We start from the raw sequence: 18851 nt of genomic DNA on the forward strand, positions 1-18851 counted from the left end.
TAGTTATAGGGTGAGTAGGGAGTAAGGGTAGGGAAGAGTCATGGGACTGTGGCATTTAAAAGAATGGATACCATAAACTATAAGAGTTAAAATGGTTGAGGTTGTAAACTGTAGTGAGTTAAAATAGTTGAAGATATAAATTGTGATAAATATAAGAGTGGGTGAGTAAGTTGTGACCACAGAAAATATGTTTTCACTACAGTGTCTTGTTTTTAAATCAAATATAAGGTGGTCGCCAGGGAAATATTCCCAATTATGAATATACCCAAGTCAACTGGGTTTTATAGAGAATTTAATTAATAATACAATGAGGAATCAAAGAAAGAGAGAGAGAGAAAAAAAGGAAATAAATGAGAAAAGAATAGGCCGGCCCAGGCAGCCCTGGCCAACCCAGGCCTAAGCCCTAAAAGAAAAGATCAGTCAGTCCTTATATCTTAATCACTCACCACAAGATCTGTCCAAGCAAGGATTCTAGTGACACCAGGCCAGCTCCATCTCAGCTGACTTCACCAGCTCAATCCTCAATCTGAATGTTTCAGAATGAGTCCCTTGAGCTCCTATCTGAGCTCCTATTTAAAGGGCAATTTCTCCCATGTCACCTCCCCTAAATTCTTCTATCTACCAATCACAGTAGATGTTTTCCAAAGGACAGCCCATTCTGAATTCACACCTGAGTAGACTAATCCTTTTAGTAATCCACACCTGAGTAGGCTAGAATCTCTGAGTAAGTTTCTCACCTCTTTGTCCCCTGTAAGTTTTCCTGACCTTTATAGGTACTTGGCACCCCTTTGTATTAATTCTAAAAATAGGCATGGCTTAAGTATGGGTTTAAGTACTTTTCACTGTTCAGCAAGGAGTTTTCTCCCCTAAAGCAGTCTTAAGTAAGGGTGGAGTAGAGGTCTTCACATTTCTGATCTAAGTAGAGTTCTCACATTTTAGATCTAAGTAGCTTCACTGTTTAAAATGGGGAATAGTCCCAATAGGGAATTGTCCCAATAAAAAATTCCCCAATGGGGAATTTTTTAATATTCACAAGTCTGAGAAATTTCAAGATTCACAGGACGTGACTCTCAGGGTAAAAGGTATTAACTTTTTTGTTATATTGTACTTAATCCTAATAAATATGAACATTCTGCATAAAAAAAATACCAAAACAACCTGATTCTAGTGATAGGTCGTAGATAGATAGAAGACCTCCCTTTTCCTCTTTTCCACGTTAGCACCCCCTTCCTCTTTGGAGTTCCAGCCCCTGCTGGAACTCCAAAACAAAGCAATTGTTCCACTCCATAGGGCACTGTTATTTCCCTTGCTATGACCCCATAGGTTCATGATAGATTAATGTTCTGGACCTATATTGTCTGTACCATGTTAGTAACTATACAATCATGGGAACCAGCTACTTCCCACCCTGAAACAGCCAATGAGAAAAATCCCAGATTACCTGATCCCAGACCATCACCCTATAACAGATTGTCCAGGTGGAGACCCCTAGCCATTTCCTGGTTGCAGGTTCCAACCTTGCTCTCCTTTCTTGTCTCTGCTTCCTCTCCAAACCATTCCCATAATAAAGCCTTGCATTGTTCAACTCTTTGTCTCATTTGCCTCAGGTTGGACTGTCTTTCAGTCAGATCTGACATCTGGGATGAATGATATCTCTATTTAGCATGATAAGAAGGCCCATCCTTTTAATTTGTACCTACCAGTGTTTTTATATCTTCTTTTTGGGAAAGTTAATTGTAGACACAAATGTGGTTGACTAGCTTATGTTTAACAGCCCAGATGTGCATCTTTGTTACCACATTTAGCTTGTCTAGTCTGATGTGTTTAAAGGGAGAATTTATCACAGATCTGAACTATTTAATCACTATATACATTTTCTCAAAGGCTAAGGATTAGTACTATTAAAATGTAAGACAGTCAGAATGAAAATGTTACCTCAGTTCTTCTCTACTTTTAAAAATCTTGTGCCTGCTGCTTCTTTTTTTTATTCATAGTCCTCTTATTTAGTAATTCCCCCCAAATGATGAATTGCCTCCCTGGCCATCCTCTCCCTACTTAACTCTGATTCACTGGTCCTGGAGGCAAGGCTTAGAACACTTGCTCTTGGTTGCCATTTCTGGCCTTTCCTTTGCTGCCATCACTCCTTAGATCTTTGCTCTATTAAAAGTTTTCACCTGATACCAATCATTATGACTTGTTTCTGGAACCATGGTCATCCTCTCTCCTTTCTCAGAAAGTGTTCAGCACTTGGCTCCCTGTGTTTCCCCCTTTTCCCACTCCTGCCCTCATCTTAAGTGGAATTGCACAGTGTCACTAATGCTTCCTCAGATACCCTAGTCTCACAGATTCCTCTAGGATCTTAAACCTATATATTCTTCTTCTATTCCTTTGCCCCTCACAAACCTGGATCTTAGCAGTTTTCCTTTGTTAATTAAAAATGAGTTATCAGAGTGGACAGAGTCTGTCCTGTCTGATACACTCTGGGCAAATCAGCCTTTCTGAGCCTCCATTTCTCTCTCAGTAAAATGAAGGAGTTTGACTTGATGGCTTCTTCCAGCTTTGTGACAAATGACCATGTTAAGATTAAATTCTCAGTCCAAATGCAAGCTCCTCTTTCTTATTCCGTTGTTTTATGTGTCACCCCTGATAAAGTGCAATCCTGGAGTCAGCATCCTTTGGTGCTAATTCACTCTACTTTTATTCTTCAGCCTAAATATAATTGTGTCTACTTGTCTGGGCTCTAAATCTACATTCTCGGGATTAGATTGAAATTGCTTTCTTTAGAAAAGACATTTCTGATCTTATCTGTGTTTCGGCACTAAAGTTAGCTGCTCTTAGTTTTTCATTTCTATTTGCATATCACTTTTCTTTACCCTTTTTGAAAATCTGGGCCTCTCCCCTCTGCTAGTCTGCCAACCTGGGCAAGGGTCCATTAGGCTCTTTTTCTTAGTTCCTGCTATGAGGAGATCCATCACTAAATTTGTTATATGGGCCCACCTCAAAGCCTCTCTTCTTCAGTGCTTCAGGAGGGGGAGGTCTTTGACTTCATCATTTGGTTTATTCTACACCCCCCCTTCCCCCTCGCCCCAATCAATACATAGCCAGGCTTTGATTTTTCCTGTGCAGTTTTGGTCAGTGTCCTGCCCTAAGATGGGCTACCCACATGGTGGAGCCATGCTTAGCTTACATTTCTAGCTGCCCATGGTGAATTCAAGCTGTTATATACCCTTTGTCTGACCACATTATTAGCCCACCTTCCTTTCTAATATTATCTCCCTTTGTATGCTGGTAATGCTGGGGAGTGATAGGAAAATACTCTTCTACTAAAGAGTATTAGTATTAGTAGAGTATTAGTAATTAGTATTCAGTCTACTATATTTTCTTCAGTTGCCTCCATGTTTAGTCCCTTAGAGATATACTAGTCATTTTGAAATTCACATTGTCCAGAATGATATTTTTGTTGGATAAATGGATTTTTGAGCCAGCTAGCAGCTTGAAAGGACTATAAAAGCATTGCACAGTTTCTCAAATATTATCCATCATGTTGTCTTCATCCTCTGTGATTCCAGGTATGGCTCTCTTTACATACATCTTTATTGTGCCTGTCTTTAATACAGACTGAGGTTCATTTGTATGGTTCAGTGTATTGGGTATGCACCTGCATGGGAAATTGGCATTTTTTTTTCACCCATCTAGTTTTGTGTAGATTATTAGTAATCAGTTTGGCAGTGCCACAGTGATCCTGAGCTTGATGCAGTTAGCACAGTATCATTAGAAGCAAGAGCATTTGGGAACATGAACATCTAGAGGGAATCTCTTCTCTTGGCCTGTAGGGATTCTGCCTCCACTTGTGGCCAACACTTTTAGTAAGCACACTTCTCCCTATTAGGCCCCTTTACCTTTCTTGGGTTTCCATTTCATGGTATTAGATGTTTGACAAGGTCAGGTTTGAGGCTGTGGCTGTTCTAATCTTTAGTCTTCTGATTTGATAGTGATTTTAATCTTTGTTCTAACTAGTTGATAGTCTAATTGTACACAATCAGGTGATTCTGATAAGACTCCCACAGCAGTAACCAGTAGTTTCCTGTCTAAGAAGATTATTTTGTTTTCTCTGATACCACATGCTCTTTTCACTATAGAAACCTTTGGCCTCTTTTATTTCTCAAATGGGGATCAAGCCATTAAAGTCACTCTATATCAGAGAATAACTAGGTGGCAAGGTGGATAGAGTGCTGGACCTGTAGTCAGGAAGAACTTAATTCAAATACTTGTTTTGTGACCCTGCCAAGTCACTTAACTTCTGATTGCCTCCTTTTCTTAACTGTAAAATGGGGATAATCACGGCACCTACCTTTAGGATTATGGTGAAGATCAAATGGGTTAAGAATTGTAATGCGCTCAACACAGTGCCTGGCACATAGAAATAGCACTCTATAAATGTTAGCAATTAGCTATTTTGTTATTTAAGTTTGGAGACTCTTCTGTGCACAAGTATTATTAATTAAGGTTCTGCTATGTGCCTGGCATTGTGCTAGCCCCCTGGGATAAAAAGATAAAAATAGTACTGCCCCTGCCCTTAAAGGATCTTAAAGTTTTCCAGAGGACTGTGTTTTATGTGTATGCACAATAAACACAATGTTATTTTGATGGGAATGGGGCAGGGCAATACTAGCAGTTAGGAAATCCAGGTAAAGGCTTTAAGGAGAAGGTGAAGAGGAAGTGCACGTTAGCACCATTAAGAGTGTCTCAAAGGGAGAGCTATCTATATCTAATAAGACTGGTGCCAAGTTGGGAAGGCCTGTAAGTGCCAAACTGGATTGGATAATTGTTCCTAAAGGCAATGGGGGGACAAGTGAAGTGAAGTTGGTGGAACAGGAGACTGATGTTGGGAGAACTCTGCCTTAGAAAAATCCTTTCCATAGTTCTGTAGAGGATGGATTGGAGAGAAGGCTGGGAGAATCCTGGTAAGTAAGAGGTGATGACATTGCAACAAGGCTCCCTGATGTGATCAGAGAGGAGACACCTGATATAAGAAAATTGTAGCAGAGAAATGCCACTCTGGCAACTGGCAACCCTGAAGCTGGTACCCGGGACAGAATTTAGTAAGTTTAAGGAGGGGATCTTTAGAAGGGTATTGACAAGTTCCATATAGACTTCTTTTTACCTGTTTTCAGTACATGTCATTGAGATTGAGTAATTTTTTTTTTTAGCTTGTGCTCACAATGAGTATTTAAGATACTGACCAAGTGACTCATTTAAGTAATGTTTTCTCTTTACCTTTGAGCATTTAAGTGTGATCCTTTCCCTCTTTCCTTTCTTAGACACTTGACTCACTTTTGTATGCTGATTTTGTTCTTTGTTAGCATATTTGATATTGATGTAGCTGAGCTCTGCTGTTAGTATGTTGTTAATTTGTTAGGCAAGGGATCAAAAGCTAATATTTTAATGTTTATAAACAGGCTAATAACTGTGGTTCTTGGCACACTTTTCCCCCAGCATCTCAACACACAGACTTGGGGGGTATTGTTTCTTTTTCCCCATGAGATGTCTTGGCCCAAGTATTGATCATCTTTTGTCTGACCTTCTGGCATGAGCCTGTCCATTCTAACTAGCTTAGTCCTTGGGCAGAAGCTCATTAGGTCTGCTTTATTATAATAGTGAAAGTAAAGAAGAATAATGAATTGCCTCTCTTTAGTTACAACCAAGTTCTACTCCTGACAATGTGGATCACCTCCTCAACAAAAACAGAGAAGGAGAAAAGTCGAGAGATATGATCAAAGACCAACCTGAACCCAGCCCTAAGGATGTTCTCCTGGAGACCAGCAGTGCCAGCTGCACAAGCGGCAGCAGCAAGCCGAGCAGTCCTTGCATTTCTCCATCAGCCAGTGGGAGCTCAGATCAGAAGAGAGGCCCGGAGGTCACTTCTCAAGGGGTACAGACAGCCAGCCCAGGAAGTAAACATGAGAAGGAAGAGCAAGAGGACAAGAAAGATGCAGCTGAGTGAGTCACCACCTGTTATTGGAAGTGTCCCCTTACCAGATTTGCTTGAAGCCATTTTCATATTGTACATTGTCAGAAGGTCCATCCCTCTCTAGATATTTCACAGGTATAAATTATATTGCTTACAAGCAATATTATAATGATCTTTAAAGATAAGAGTTACTTTTCACATACATCCTGAGTCTTGACAAATAAAAGTAAGAAGTGATGAACTGTCATTAAGATTTTTTTTTTAAACCTTTACCTTCCGTCTTGGAGTCAATAATGTGTATTGGTTCCAAGGCAGAAGAGTGGTAAGGGTTAGGCAGTGGGTGGGGGTCAAGTGACTTGCTCAGGAACACACAGCTGGGAGGTTTCTGAGGCCAGATTTTGAACCTAGGACCTCCCATCTCTAGGCTTGACTCTCAATCCACTGAGCTACCCAGCTGCCCCCAAGATTTTCTTTAATATTTTAAATACATCAAAATCACAATCCTCCATTTGGGAGAAGCCCTTGCAGATAATTTAAATGATTTATACAGCCCCAAAATTAAATTATAGCATCAGAGTGACCATCCTGGTGGTGATGTGCTTCTCTGAACTGAATATTCTCTGTTACTGGAACCATATGTAGACTCTCTTCATCTTGATGAGCCTCACCTGCTCAGGTTTGGATTCATTTGGCCTAGAGAACCTGGAGTTAACCTCTTTTCCAAAATGAGGGCTTTTATAGGAGGAAGGAAGGAAAAAGAAGGGAAGAAGGAAAGAAAACAAGCATTTTATTAAATGCCTCCTAGGTGCCAGGAGCTGTGCTGTGTACTTTCCCGTTATCTCAGTGGATCCTCACAACAACTCAAGGAGGTGTCATTATTGTTCCCATTTTACAGATGAGGAGACTGGCAGATTGCTGAATTGACTTGCCTAGGGTCACACAACTAGGGATTGGCTGAGGCTGGATTAAAATTTAGGTTTTTCTTATTCCAGGTTCTGGGCTCTATCCAGCTGCAAAGATTCCTATTAAGAAGGTTTATTCATAATGTGATAAAACAGTTTCATTTCAATAACTCTTGATTGAATGTTTTCCAAAACGTCTTTTGTTATCTGATGTCTCATCGCCTTTCTTTTTTTTGTCATGTTTACTTTACATGTTGTAAGACTTTATATATTTTATTTCTATGGTTTTAATAGTTGTCAGGCAGGTTGGTAATGGAGTCAAGAAGACCTGGGTTCAAATTCTGCCACAGACACTTAAAGTCTCTGTCCCTCAGTTTTTCTATCTGTAAAACAGAGATAATAATAGCACCACCTTACCAGAGTAGTTCTGAAGATCAAATGATATAATATATGTAAAGGGCTTTGCAAATCTTAAATAACCATGTAAATGGTAGCTATAGTAGTTAACAAATTATTTTTACAAGATAGATTAATGCTTTTACGCAAAATTGTATTTGGTTATTAACAAGTGTTAATTTGATGTGAAAATACTTATAGAACAGACCAAAAAAAGGTTATACTTGGGCATTTATTTATCTTTTTTCTTTTGTGTTTAGGCAAGTTAGGAAATCCACGTTGAATCCCAATGCAAAGGAATTCAACCCTCGTTCTTTTGCTCAGGTAATTTTATGGATTTGTTTGAGATTAAATAAAGAAATAAGTAAAATATCAACAAAAATAGATCCTTCTGTTTCATTTATATGATAAATTATAATAATTTTTAGGAATCTTGACTCCTCTCCTATAATCTTATTATCTATGTTAGAGATATGGAAGCTATAACTGCAGTGAAGTTGATATTTCATTGATTTTTGAAGTGTTACATTTACCATAGATAGAATTTGTTCATATAACTTAAATTTTTAAAATAATTTGTTCATCCTTTCTACTACTCACTTACCAATAAAAACAAAATACTCACAATAAATTATAACTTTTATCCAGCAAAATTAATTCAGACAATAGCCATGTCCAAAATTACATCTTATTTTGCATTTTGAGCCCATTACCTCTCTGTTAGAAGATGAGTAGCATGTTTCAATTCCTATTCTCTGGATTTTTGGTTTACCGTCATATTGATCAGAGTTTTAGAATCTTTTTTTTTTTTTAATAATGTCATTATAAAAATTCTCCTGATTCTATTCACTTCACTCTGCATCAGTTCATAGAGGTCTTCCCAGCTTTCTCTGAAACTGTCCATGCCAAATAACTTATAAATGATGATCACTACAGAAATGTTGAAGTTGATCTTTAATCTCTGTACTAAGCACAGCCTTATGAATGGATTTGGGCAATCTATTTAAAAGTTTATATTCCTTTATAAGATCAGGCTCAGCAAAATTTTCTTTTTCATCACTTTTTAATCATAAAAATAAACATTGAGAGTAGATAAAAATAAGTATATTATTAAGGAAGACTGACTTTTCATCTTTTCATCATCGACTCACATTTAATTTTTTATAGCCAAAGCCTTCTACCACTCCTACTTCACCGCGTCCTCAAGCCCAGCCAAGCCCTTCCATGGTGGGTCATCAACAGCCAACTCCAGTCTATACTCAGCCGGTTTGTTTTGCACCAAATATGATGTACCCAGTTCCAGTGAGCCCAGGCGTGCAGGTAAAGTTTCATGGTTGATATTGAGTTTTTGTATATGAAGTTCTGAGTACTATTTAGAAGAGGAATAATTAAAAGCCTAGTCCTGTCGTTCATCTCTGGAATCCTTCAACTCCAAACAAATCGAGTTGAGGCATTGCCTGTACACTGTGGCTAAAGTGGAGAACTGGACCATTGTTTTGTCCATGGAAAATTAACAGTGAGTCTTGAAGGATATGTTAGACTTTTGTGGACAGACCTTTATTTCAAGAGTAGATTTTTAGTAGAAACTACATGGTAAAGGAGATTTACTGTACTTTTTATTGTGTTTATCAACATTTCAGTGTTAACGGGAAAAACAGCAAATCCTGGGGAGGTAGAAACAAGTGACATTTGACAAAGCATATATATTTGGACTTTTATTATTTATTTATTTGTTTGTTTATTTATTTTTCTTCTTTTTTTTTTTAAATCCTTATGTTCCATCTTGGAATCAATGCTGTGTATTAGTTCCAAGGCAGAACAGTGATAAGGGCTAGGCAATGGGGGTTAAGGGACTTGCCCAGGGTCACATAGCTGGGAAGTGTCTGAGGCCACATTTGAACCTAAGACCTCTAGACCTGGTTCTCAATCTACTGAGCTACCCAGCTGTCCCCTTATTTGGACTTTTGAAATGATAATTAGTGAATATAACATAGGAGATTTTTTTTTTAAAATTTTAACTAAAAGTAAAATCTTAACTCTCCATTTCCTTTTTCTTCCCCATAAGCCTCTCTATCCTATACCCATGACGCCTATGCCAGTGAACCAAGCCAAGACATATAGAGCAGGTAAAGGTGAGAAGAACATTGCCTGGGTTTGGGTTTAGTCTGCATGTTGCATGATCTGAACAACAGAATTTGGAAGTAATTGGTCAACATGTTGGGATTTGACCTTTTGGGGATAAACAAAATGATGCCTTGGAGTGGTAGGTTAAGCCACTTCTCTGGGGGGCCCTATGCCAGTCACCACCTAAACTCTTCCAGAATATTTTGGTTCTCAATCAGTTCTCCTGGGAGTCCCAAGGAGTGCTGGGATAGTGGCAGTAGAAGGGCAAGAATTATATTAAATCTGAGTTCTTAAACTTTTTTGTATCATTGTATGCATCATTGGCAGTGCTGGGCCTGAGATCAGCAAGACCTCAGATACTTACTAACTGTGTGACCTTGGGTCACTTTAACTCCATTTACCTTAATTTGCCTTCTTCAGCTTTAACATGGGGATAATAGCACTTACTTCCTAGGGTTGTTGGGAATATTCAGTAAGATATTTGTATCTAGTACAAATACATATATAGTACATATGCATTCTCTAAATTTTAGTTGTTGTTCTACTACTACCGCCACCACCACCACCACCACCACCACCACCACCACTACTACTAGTCTGGTGAACCCTTTGAACCCCTTTCTTAGAATAATATATTTTTAAAACTTCATAATTAAAAGTTATTTTATTTCCATTATTAAAATAAAGGTGTAATTTTTTTCCCCATCTATTGAGTTGTCATTGAGCCACAGGTTAATGAAAATGTTTTTATAAAAAATTGTATAGACATACCTTAAAAAAATTTTGGAGTACTAAAAAATTCTACAAAACTTAATTTTAACTGACTTGCCAATAGAGATTCCATGATTTTTTATATTAATTGTCCCTTATTATTTGAGAAACAGAATAGTCAAGTTCTTTACAGAGAGAAGGTTTTAAAATTGATTTCAGAATATTTGATGATGACAGCACTGTTATTCAACTATTATAATTTCATTTGCAATTTCATAGTATGGTTACTAAGAGGTGAATACTAAAAATCTGAATTAACAATTTTCTAATTTTTACAAGGAACTTTTTAGTAGATTTGGAAAATCCTTGGAAAAACTCCAAATACCCTCAGGACTTTTTTCCATTCTCTGAACTATTTCACCTTTGGCTAATAAATATTTTTAAAAAGAAAGTAAAGAAAATGTGTGGTAATTCTTTTCAGCAGTTTTAATTTTATACTTATTAATTGAGATACTGTACTTGGAGTTATAGATACAAACCTACAAAATCAAATCTGTGGTTGCCTTGAAGTTGCTTATGTTTTAATGAGATGATTCCTTTATTGTTGTTTTACGTTTTGATTCCCAGTACCATTCAGTTGTACTTCATCAGATAATTGCCTGTATGCTATGTAGTGATTAAAAGTCGTATGATGCCAGAGCAAAGGGCATTTTTGACTCTAGGTGTGAACATGTTGAGAAGAATCAAACCTCTTCTGGTCATAGCCAGCCAGAAATTGAGGAAAGTGAGCTGCTGCTATTTGCCCAGGTTCTTGTTCTCATTGATGTGTAGACTGAAGCCCCTCCATGCCTTTTCAGCCCACATGAAGGGGGGTGGGTGATGATTCTTGTCCCTATCTTTTGGTTAGTCTTTCATACATAATTTGATTCATGTATAGAAGTTTGCTTTTTTAAAAACATTTTTGAGTTAATAATGAGTTTAGTCATATTTTCTGCATGAGTAAACCATTTCTTTTTCTGGTCATACAGAGTTTTTTCCCCTTTTTATGTGAAGAAAGACAGCACGGCTTCAGAATAACAAAACATCTTTAGAATTTTAGTTCTTCCTCTTACTAGCTTTATGAATAATCAAATCTCCAAATATTTTTTGAGTCTCTACTATGTGCCAGGCACTAGGGATCCAGAGGCAAAAGATAATTCCTGTCCTCAAGTAGCTTACACTTGCACAGTCACCTGAATACTTCTGTGCTTCTGTTACCTCCTTTTAGGAGCAATAGTAACCTAATCTGCATGACCTGCTTTCCTCAAAGGGTTCTTAGATGGAAGTTACTCTGCAAACCTTTCAGTCCCATATAAAATAGGAGTTATTTTGCCATTTCTATGTATTTCTATTGCCTTCTAGACCCTTGTAATTTGGGGGGGGGGGTTAATCCTAACCTTCAATCTTAGTATCAGTTCTAAGACAGAAGAGTGATAAGAGCCTGGGATTGGAATTAAGTGATTTGCCCAGGGTCACATAGGTAGGGAGTATCTAAGGTCAGATTTGAACCCAGGTCCTCTCCTGGTGTCCTATTCACTGAGCTCCCCTGCAATTTTTATTCTTTTGAGATTGTTGCATTCTGTGCATCACTAGGGAATGTTTTTTGGGAGGAGGAAGGGAAAGAAGTCTGATCCTGTCATTTCATTTGGGTATTGAAAGCTCCCAGGGAGGCAACTATGTTTCTCTTTGACTACTGGGCTCCCTGTAGTCTTAGCATTTTCCAGTCTGAAGTTTACATAGAGGCAGACAAATATAGGAATGCTCAGTTGAGGCAGAGCTTGGTCTAATCATGTAGTGGAACTTAATGAGTGTTGGTGTTTTCTCATCTTCCCTTCCTCTTTCGTTTATCTTCTCTTTCTGCCTCTTTGATCCTTTTCTGATAAAATTATTTTTCTGTATTTGCTGACACAATGTGTGCAGAGGGCTACAGCTTAAGGTTTTGCTTTAGTGGTAATTTTGGTAGTATATTTTCCTTTTCCTTTTTTTTTCTCCTCAAATAGCAAAAAATAAGGGCTCCTCATTTAATAGCTATTTCCCTTGGTGATTTAAAAAATCAGTAATAAATTCATTTAAAATGCAGGTATTACATTTTAAATTTCTGAATTGTAAAAATAATCAGTCACTAAGGAGTCCCAACCTTAGTTAATGAATTTATGGTGAATTAGCTAAGGTCTTCCTTGTATAATCCATTTTGAGGTCTTCAATAGATACCTCCATGTCATTAGAAAGTTAGGATTTTATAAACATTATCTTATTAGTCATACTTGGAATATCTCTTACGTGGTAACTTAAGGGAGGGAATAAGCACACTATGTGTCAGGCACCATGCTAAGCTCTTTAAATATATATCATTTGATCCTCACAACCATCTAATGAGGTAGGTACTATGATCCCCATTTTACAGATGAAGAAAAATGAGACCAACTGAGATAGTGATTATCACAGGGTCTAGATAACTATTAAGTTTCTGACTTGGGATTTGAATTCAAGGCTTTTTGATTCTAGATTCAGCACACTATCCAAAGTACCATCTATCACCTCCATAGAACAAATTGTATGTCAATATGAATGTGTGTAAGTGTGTATGAACCTGTACATACTAAGAAAATGGCTATTTGAAGCTTTCTTGCTTTATTTTCTTAAGTGAAACAAATATGACAAATGACAAAAAAAAAACCCAAACCACCAAACCAAAATCCCACACCAAACAAAACCAGCCTTCTATATCTCCACTCTGTGTCTTCATCTTTTACATCTTTAGGCTTTTGAGAAAGTTATTTCCTAATATCAGTTTCTGTCTTTTGTAGTACCAAATATGCCACAACAGCGGCAGGATCAGCACCCTCAGAACACCCTGATGCACCCTGCCTCTGCTGCGGGCCCTCCCATCGTGGCTACACCGCCAGCCTATTCAGCACAATATGTGGCCTATAGCCCTCAGCAGTTTCCTAGTCAACCTCTTGTTCAGCACGTGCCACATTATCAATCTCAGGTGAGGCTGGCACTCTTTCACTGTTGTCATTTCTCTTCTGTATTTGCTTTTTAGTCATGAGGATCATTTGACAGGTTCTTGTTTCTAATTAGACTTGCTTTTATTTTGTGCAATTTTATAGGGAAGACTTTCCTCTGCTCCCTACCTACTATTTCTAGATAAACCCTAGATAAAATCACCACTTTGAGTTGAACCTATTTCCAGAAAGAAAAGAGAACTTTTGTTTTCTTTTGTTATTTAAAAAAATATATTTTTTTTCAATTTCAAGTGAAAAACAGTTTTTCTGACAAGCTTGATACCTTTAAGTGTTTAATTGTACAGCATAGCTTCTGAAAAATGTTTAGTGTTTATCACGTAAAAAGTTAGTAATTTTTACTAGTAATTCTTTTTTACTAGATAGCAATAATCAATTTAAAAGACTTAAGGAGAAAGAGCATTTTCATTTGTCTAATAGTTTGTTCTCATGTGTGTGTGTATATATATATTTACATATATATTTATTTATAAATACTTGTTCTCTTCCTCTCCCTTCCCTGTCAAGGGAGGTCTTCTGAAATGATACAGTTGTTTGTGAAAACTTGTGATGTGTCCTATGGAGCTAAGATTCTTGACACCAAAGTAATTCTGTTTTGACATGTTTATGTTTTTTTATGTTTTGTTTGAACACAGCATCCTCATGTCTATAGTCCTGTAATACAGGGTAATACTAGAATGATGGCACCACCAACCCATGCCCAGCCTGGTTTAGTATCCTCTTCAGCAACTCAGTATGGTGCTCATGAGCAGACACATGCGATGTATGGTAGGAAACGTTTTCATGTTCATATCATTGTTAATTGTGTGAGATTTTTAGTCTCTTTAAAGCTTTGAAAATGATTTTTACCAAATTATCTGGCCTCCATGCACATCAAGGATCAGTAAACTACAGAAAGATGAATAAAATTCACCTGCCTGGTTCTTTTTACCACTTTAGGGAAATCACTTTATTTCTCTGTACTTCCTCTGTAAAATGCAGGTAATGATATTCTCATTCTCTTTCCTGTAGGATGTTAAGTAGAGACAGGGCATCGTATATAATATACTCCATATGGGATAAAAGAAAGCTGCTATATGAATTGTTATCATTGTCACCATCTTCATCCTTTAATTTTCTAATTAAGGCATGCTTAAAAGTGGCTGTTTTTACAAAATTATATTGAGAGAATAGGAAAAAAGATTCTCAAATTCAGGCATGTATTTTATGCTATATATTTCATTGAATTTGATTAGGGTTTAAGCATTTTTAAAGCCTATGGAAAAGATGGAAGGAAATGGAATAGTGATAAATGACATTTTAATATTCTATAGTAGAAGGTTTATAAAGCCAAAAAAAAAAGTAAGAACTCTATAGAAAGACTTAAATGGCAGCAAATTTTGTAATTACAAAAGACTGGAAGCAACCTAAATATCTAACAGGAAGGAAAAGACTAAACAAATGTGGTACACTAATGTAATTGGGTACTGTGAAAATAAGACCAACAAGTGAAAGCAAAATACTGAAGACAAGATACAAAACACTGAATAGTCTAGTGAAAAAAATCAGAACCAAGAAAAATGAGTACATACTACTAAAACCAAAATGAACAAATCCTTATGGGAGCGAGTGACTAAACAGTGGAAATGTTTTGTTCATTAAGTTTAGATATCACACACACTTAAGCTACTGTTGCAATAGAAAATGTATAATCCTTTACTTTTTTTTTTTTTAATTGCAGCTGTCACTTGTAGCTTTTGATACAACTAAGCTATCACAGTGCTGTATCAGCTGGGACTGGAAAAAAATAGTTTGGGGTTTCTATGTATTTTGAGACTAATTTTGGTAGATATTATTTTGCAAAAACATACTCTTAATAAATGAAACCTAAATACTTGCATTCTATGAGTATACATGGAAGAAACTATTTTGCAAAATGTGGAGTGACTAATTTTATCAAAGTATATAATAGTGTTTAAAAACAGCAGTCTTGATCGAAATTCTGTTGTTTTGATAAGCCTTCATTTAAGCCAGGCCTGCAGCTTCCCCTTTTGAAATTAATGCAAATGGGAAGACTAGGTGGCTCAGTGGATAGAGAGCCAGATTGAGAGATGAGAGATTCTGGACTCAAATCTAACTGCAGACGCTGGGCAAGTCATTTAACCCCTGTTGCTTAGCCTTTACCTCTCTTCTGCCTTGAAACCAATACATAGTATCCATTCTAAGACAGAAGGTAAGAGTCTAAAAAGAAATTAATGCAAACTATTACAAGTAATATTTAAAATAAAATTTCTATTTGGCTAAGTAAATCATAATTGGATTTATCAAATATCCAGGATTTCAGAGATACTTCCAAATTATTAAAATATTTATTTCATTAATACATTAGCTTTTCTTTGAAAGTTGGCAGCCACATTATAATCAAGCATAATCATTCCTATCTAAGGATACTCTTTCCCAGAGTTTTTTTTTTTTTCAAGAAATCAGTCTTTTCACCAGTTTCTTTCAAGTGGTTTCTTTGTATAGCAATATAGATGGCAACCCCTCAATATTTTAGTAATCACATCCCTGAATTTCCATGGCTCGGAAATTGATAACCTATTTGCTAATCCTCTAGTGAAGAGCTTTCTTTCATGTAGTTGGGCTTGTCCTAGGATGTGAAACACAGGCTTTTACCTGGCCCTACTTGAAATCTAGTCCATTGTGTGCAGCCATTGAAACCCAGTAAACTATGAAAAACATTCTAGTGGTTCCTAAACCAACAAAATTGGTATTGGATTGGTTCCCAGTCCAATGGAAAAGGGAACTTGTTACATATATAAAACTAATAATCTACTTTTTTGGTATTCTAATTTGAGTCAACTTAATTGTAGAACAATCATTGATTCAGCTTCTAATGATCCCTTTCAAGTATAACGTTTATGTAACCTCAGACAATTCTTTGTTTCACATGAGGATTGAGGATTCTTATTTTCTTTCCATTATCAGTAGAAAAACACAAGAAATTTAGGCATAGATAGCTTTCTAGGGCTTCTCTAACAGGATTCTTGTAAAAAGATCTGAATTGGAAAGAGTTGACTGAGTCCTCTTCCACTCAAACCATTTACAAGTCCTATTTTTCACCCATATGAGTCAAAATAGATGAATGTTGCTTAGGCTCTTTAATTCTTAATTGAATACATTTCTAAACCAAATTATTTTCAAGGTCTCATTGTATAAAAACCTAAAGCAACTCTGCTCTTTGGTTTTTATTCTCAAAACTAAGGTATTTAAATCAAACCATAGAGACTCTATTTCTGTTCTAAAAGCAGTATTTCCTAATGCAATTCATGTACAACATATTATTTCCTTGTCTGTTGAGTGGACTTTGAAGTACAAGGGAAATGAAGGTTTTCTGTCTCGGGATTTGTTTCTAAGTGAGCTCTACATTTGCATCACTCGACTTGTATTTTCTTTTTTTAATCTTTACTTTCTGTCTTAGAATCAGTATTATGTAAGGTAAGGACTGGGCAGTTGGGGTTAAGTGACATGCTCAGGATCACATAGCTGGGAAGTGTCTTGAGTATGGATTTGAGTCTAGGACCTTCCTTCTCTAGGCCTTGTTCTCTATTCACTGAGCCACCTAGCTACTCCCTGGACCTATAATTTTAAATGATGTCCCTTTATGCCAATCTTTTAGTAGATAACACCATCATTTTTGGAATTATTGTATCATACATTGAATAGTGTATTACAGATGTCATGGTCTTGACATGGCATGAGAACTCATGAGGCTCTCATTATTACTTTGGTTTTCTCATTGGTTTTATAGTTTTCCAGCAGTATATCTATCAAACCTCACATGTAAAAAATAAACCCTGGTTGAGATCAGATTATAGATTTTGAAAGAGTTTAATTTTTCCAGAATTTTAAACCCTCTTTTGCTTTTAAGAGATCACCATTGCTTTTGAAGGTTGCCCACTTATTTTTAGTTACAGTTAATATTGTGTAGGTAAAAATTACAGACACTATTGCCCAGTTACTCTTTAATATTCATCAAATACTTTCTTGGTGTCAGATTAGTTGATATATAAGCTCATAAGCCTTCATTCAACTGACTTAATAAATTTAGATAGATAGATAGATAGATAGATAGATAGATAGATAGATAGATAGATACACACATATATCTATATATCTATATCTATATCTATCTATATATATACTCTTGAAATACTTCAAATTATGGCATTTGTTTTCTATGATATGTCTTTAAAAATATGATTAGTATAATAAGCCAGAGACCTGACTCATTTGACTTATTGCCTCTCTTTCAACAGCATTACCAAACTGCTACATTTTTGTCAGTGGCACTTTGAAAGACTCTAGTTTTAATTATGATTTTGTGTTCTTATACTTGAAAAGGAAAATGGGCAGATACAATTCGTTATCTCCAGACATAGGATTTAGTATTAAGATAATTAGCCGTTGCTTTTGTGAACTTAAAAGCAAAAGTGTCTAAATGAAAAGAGATAGAATTCTTCAAATGTTTTTCAAAATCTCTTTCTTGTAACTTAAATACATTTCATCGGCCTTCCAAGTGGTTAAAAATGCTTAGCTTAAAATATTCAGTGGTGGTATCTTAACATTTTAAAGATATTTTTACATATTAAAAAGGCATGTAATTTCCTTCTTTTTTCCCTAGCCTGCCTCCCTTCATGCCACAAGATGACCACATTCCTGTAGCCAACTTTTTGTTTTGTACATTAGGATCTTCATTTAGAAAAGGATCAGTATGGTGATTACCTGTATTTTGAGAGCAGCATTCTGTTAGGCCTTGAAATCTCACTCAGGTTTGGGTAAATGGAGGAGGTATTAAGAAAACAAAGAGTGGGCAGCTAGATGGCTCAGTGGATTGAGAGTCAGGCCCAGAGACGGGGAGGTCCTTGGTTCAAATCCACCCTTAGACACTTCCTAGTTGTGTGACCCTGGACAAGTCATTTAACCCCCATTGCCTAGCCCTTACCACTCTTCTGCCTTGGAACCAATACACAGTATTGATTCCAAGATAGAAGGTAAGGGTTTAAGAAAAGACTTGTGAGATATAGAATAAGCTCATCCCATCCCATGTGTGTCGTGTTCCCCCCTGGGAAGAAACAGCTGTCTCCAGTATGTATATTTTAGCAATTTGAACGTGTTAGAGTTAATTTAGACTTACTTGGAGCGAAGATTTGAAATTCTTTATTATTGTTTCTTGTTATTAGGACTTTTCCTTTGGATGCCCACAATCCACTGAACTCTAGGAAATAGCTTTTCATAAATCATATGCCACACATTTGATTGGGTTATGTGCTTTTTTCAGAAGGTCCCCTACTATTTACTATTTATTAAAGTATTAAGTTCCCAGAAGCCCAAGTATAAAGAAAAGTATTTACACATTATTTTAAATAAACATATAAAACCCTTTTGAGCAAGGAATTATTGTATAACTCATTTTTCTTTATACAACTATATATTTAAAATGTGTAACATCTTACAAATAGATCTATAGAATCCTAAATGTTACTAAATATTGTTTAAGTTTTTACCTTTTAGAATTTCTGCTGTAGATAGATCTGAACATGCATAATGGCACTTTTTTGTTCTTCATTTTTTCATTATTCCCATTTAACTTAAACAACCTAGATGGTTCATTAAGAAGTGTAACTGAAAATATTGCCAGTA

The 18851-nt window shown here is 36.4% G+C and overlaps 1 protein-coding gene across 10 annotated transcripts in view; it reads left to right on the forward strand.

Moving 5' to 3' along the window:
- Positions 1 to 18851, forward strand: part of ATXN2 (ataxin 2) — a 113617-nt gene that overhangs the window by 82586 nt on the left and 12180 nt on the right. For 7 of the 10 annotated variants that reach the window (XM_056821752.1, XM_056821756.1, XM_056821749.1 and 4 more), the window contains 6 exons: positions 5696 to 6000; positions 7530 to 7593; positions 8437 to 8589; positions 9335 to 9401; positions 12951 to 13135; positions 13805 to 13937. In XM_056821752.1, the coding sequence (XP_056677730.1) occupies positions 5696 to 6000; positions 7530 to 7593; positions 8437 to 8589; positions 9335 to 9401; positions 12951 to 13135; positions 13805 to 13937 (907 nt within the window). The remainder of the gene's footprint in view (positions 1 to 5695; positions 6001 to 7529; positions 7594 to 8436; positions 8590 to 9334; positions 9402 to 12950; positions 13136 to 13804; positions 13938 to 18851) is intronic. The other 3 variants (XM_056821754.1, XM_056821755.1, XM_056821748.1) reach the window with 1 other exon arrangement.

The sequence above is a fragment of the Monodelphis domestica genome, chromosome 3 (assembly GCF_027887165.1).
Source record: "Monodelphis domestica isolate mMonDom1 chromosome 3, mMonDom1.pri, whole genome shotgun sequence".
NCBI classification, from domain to species: domain Eukaryota; kingdom Metazoa; phylum Chordata; class Mammalia; order Didelphimorphia; family Didelphidae; genus Monodelphis; species Monodelphis domestica.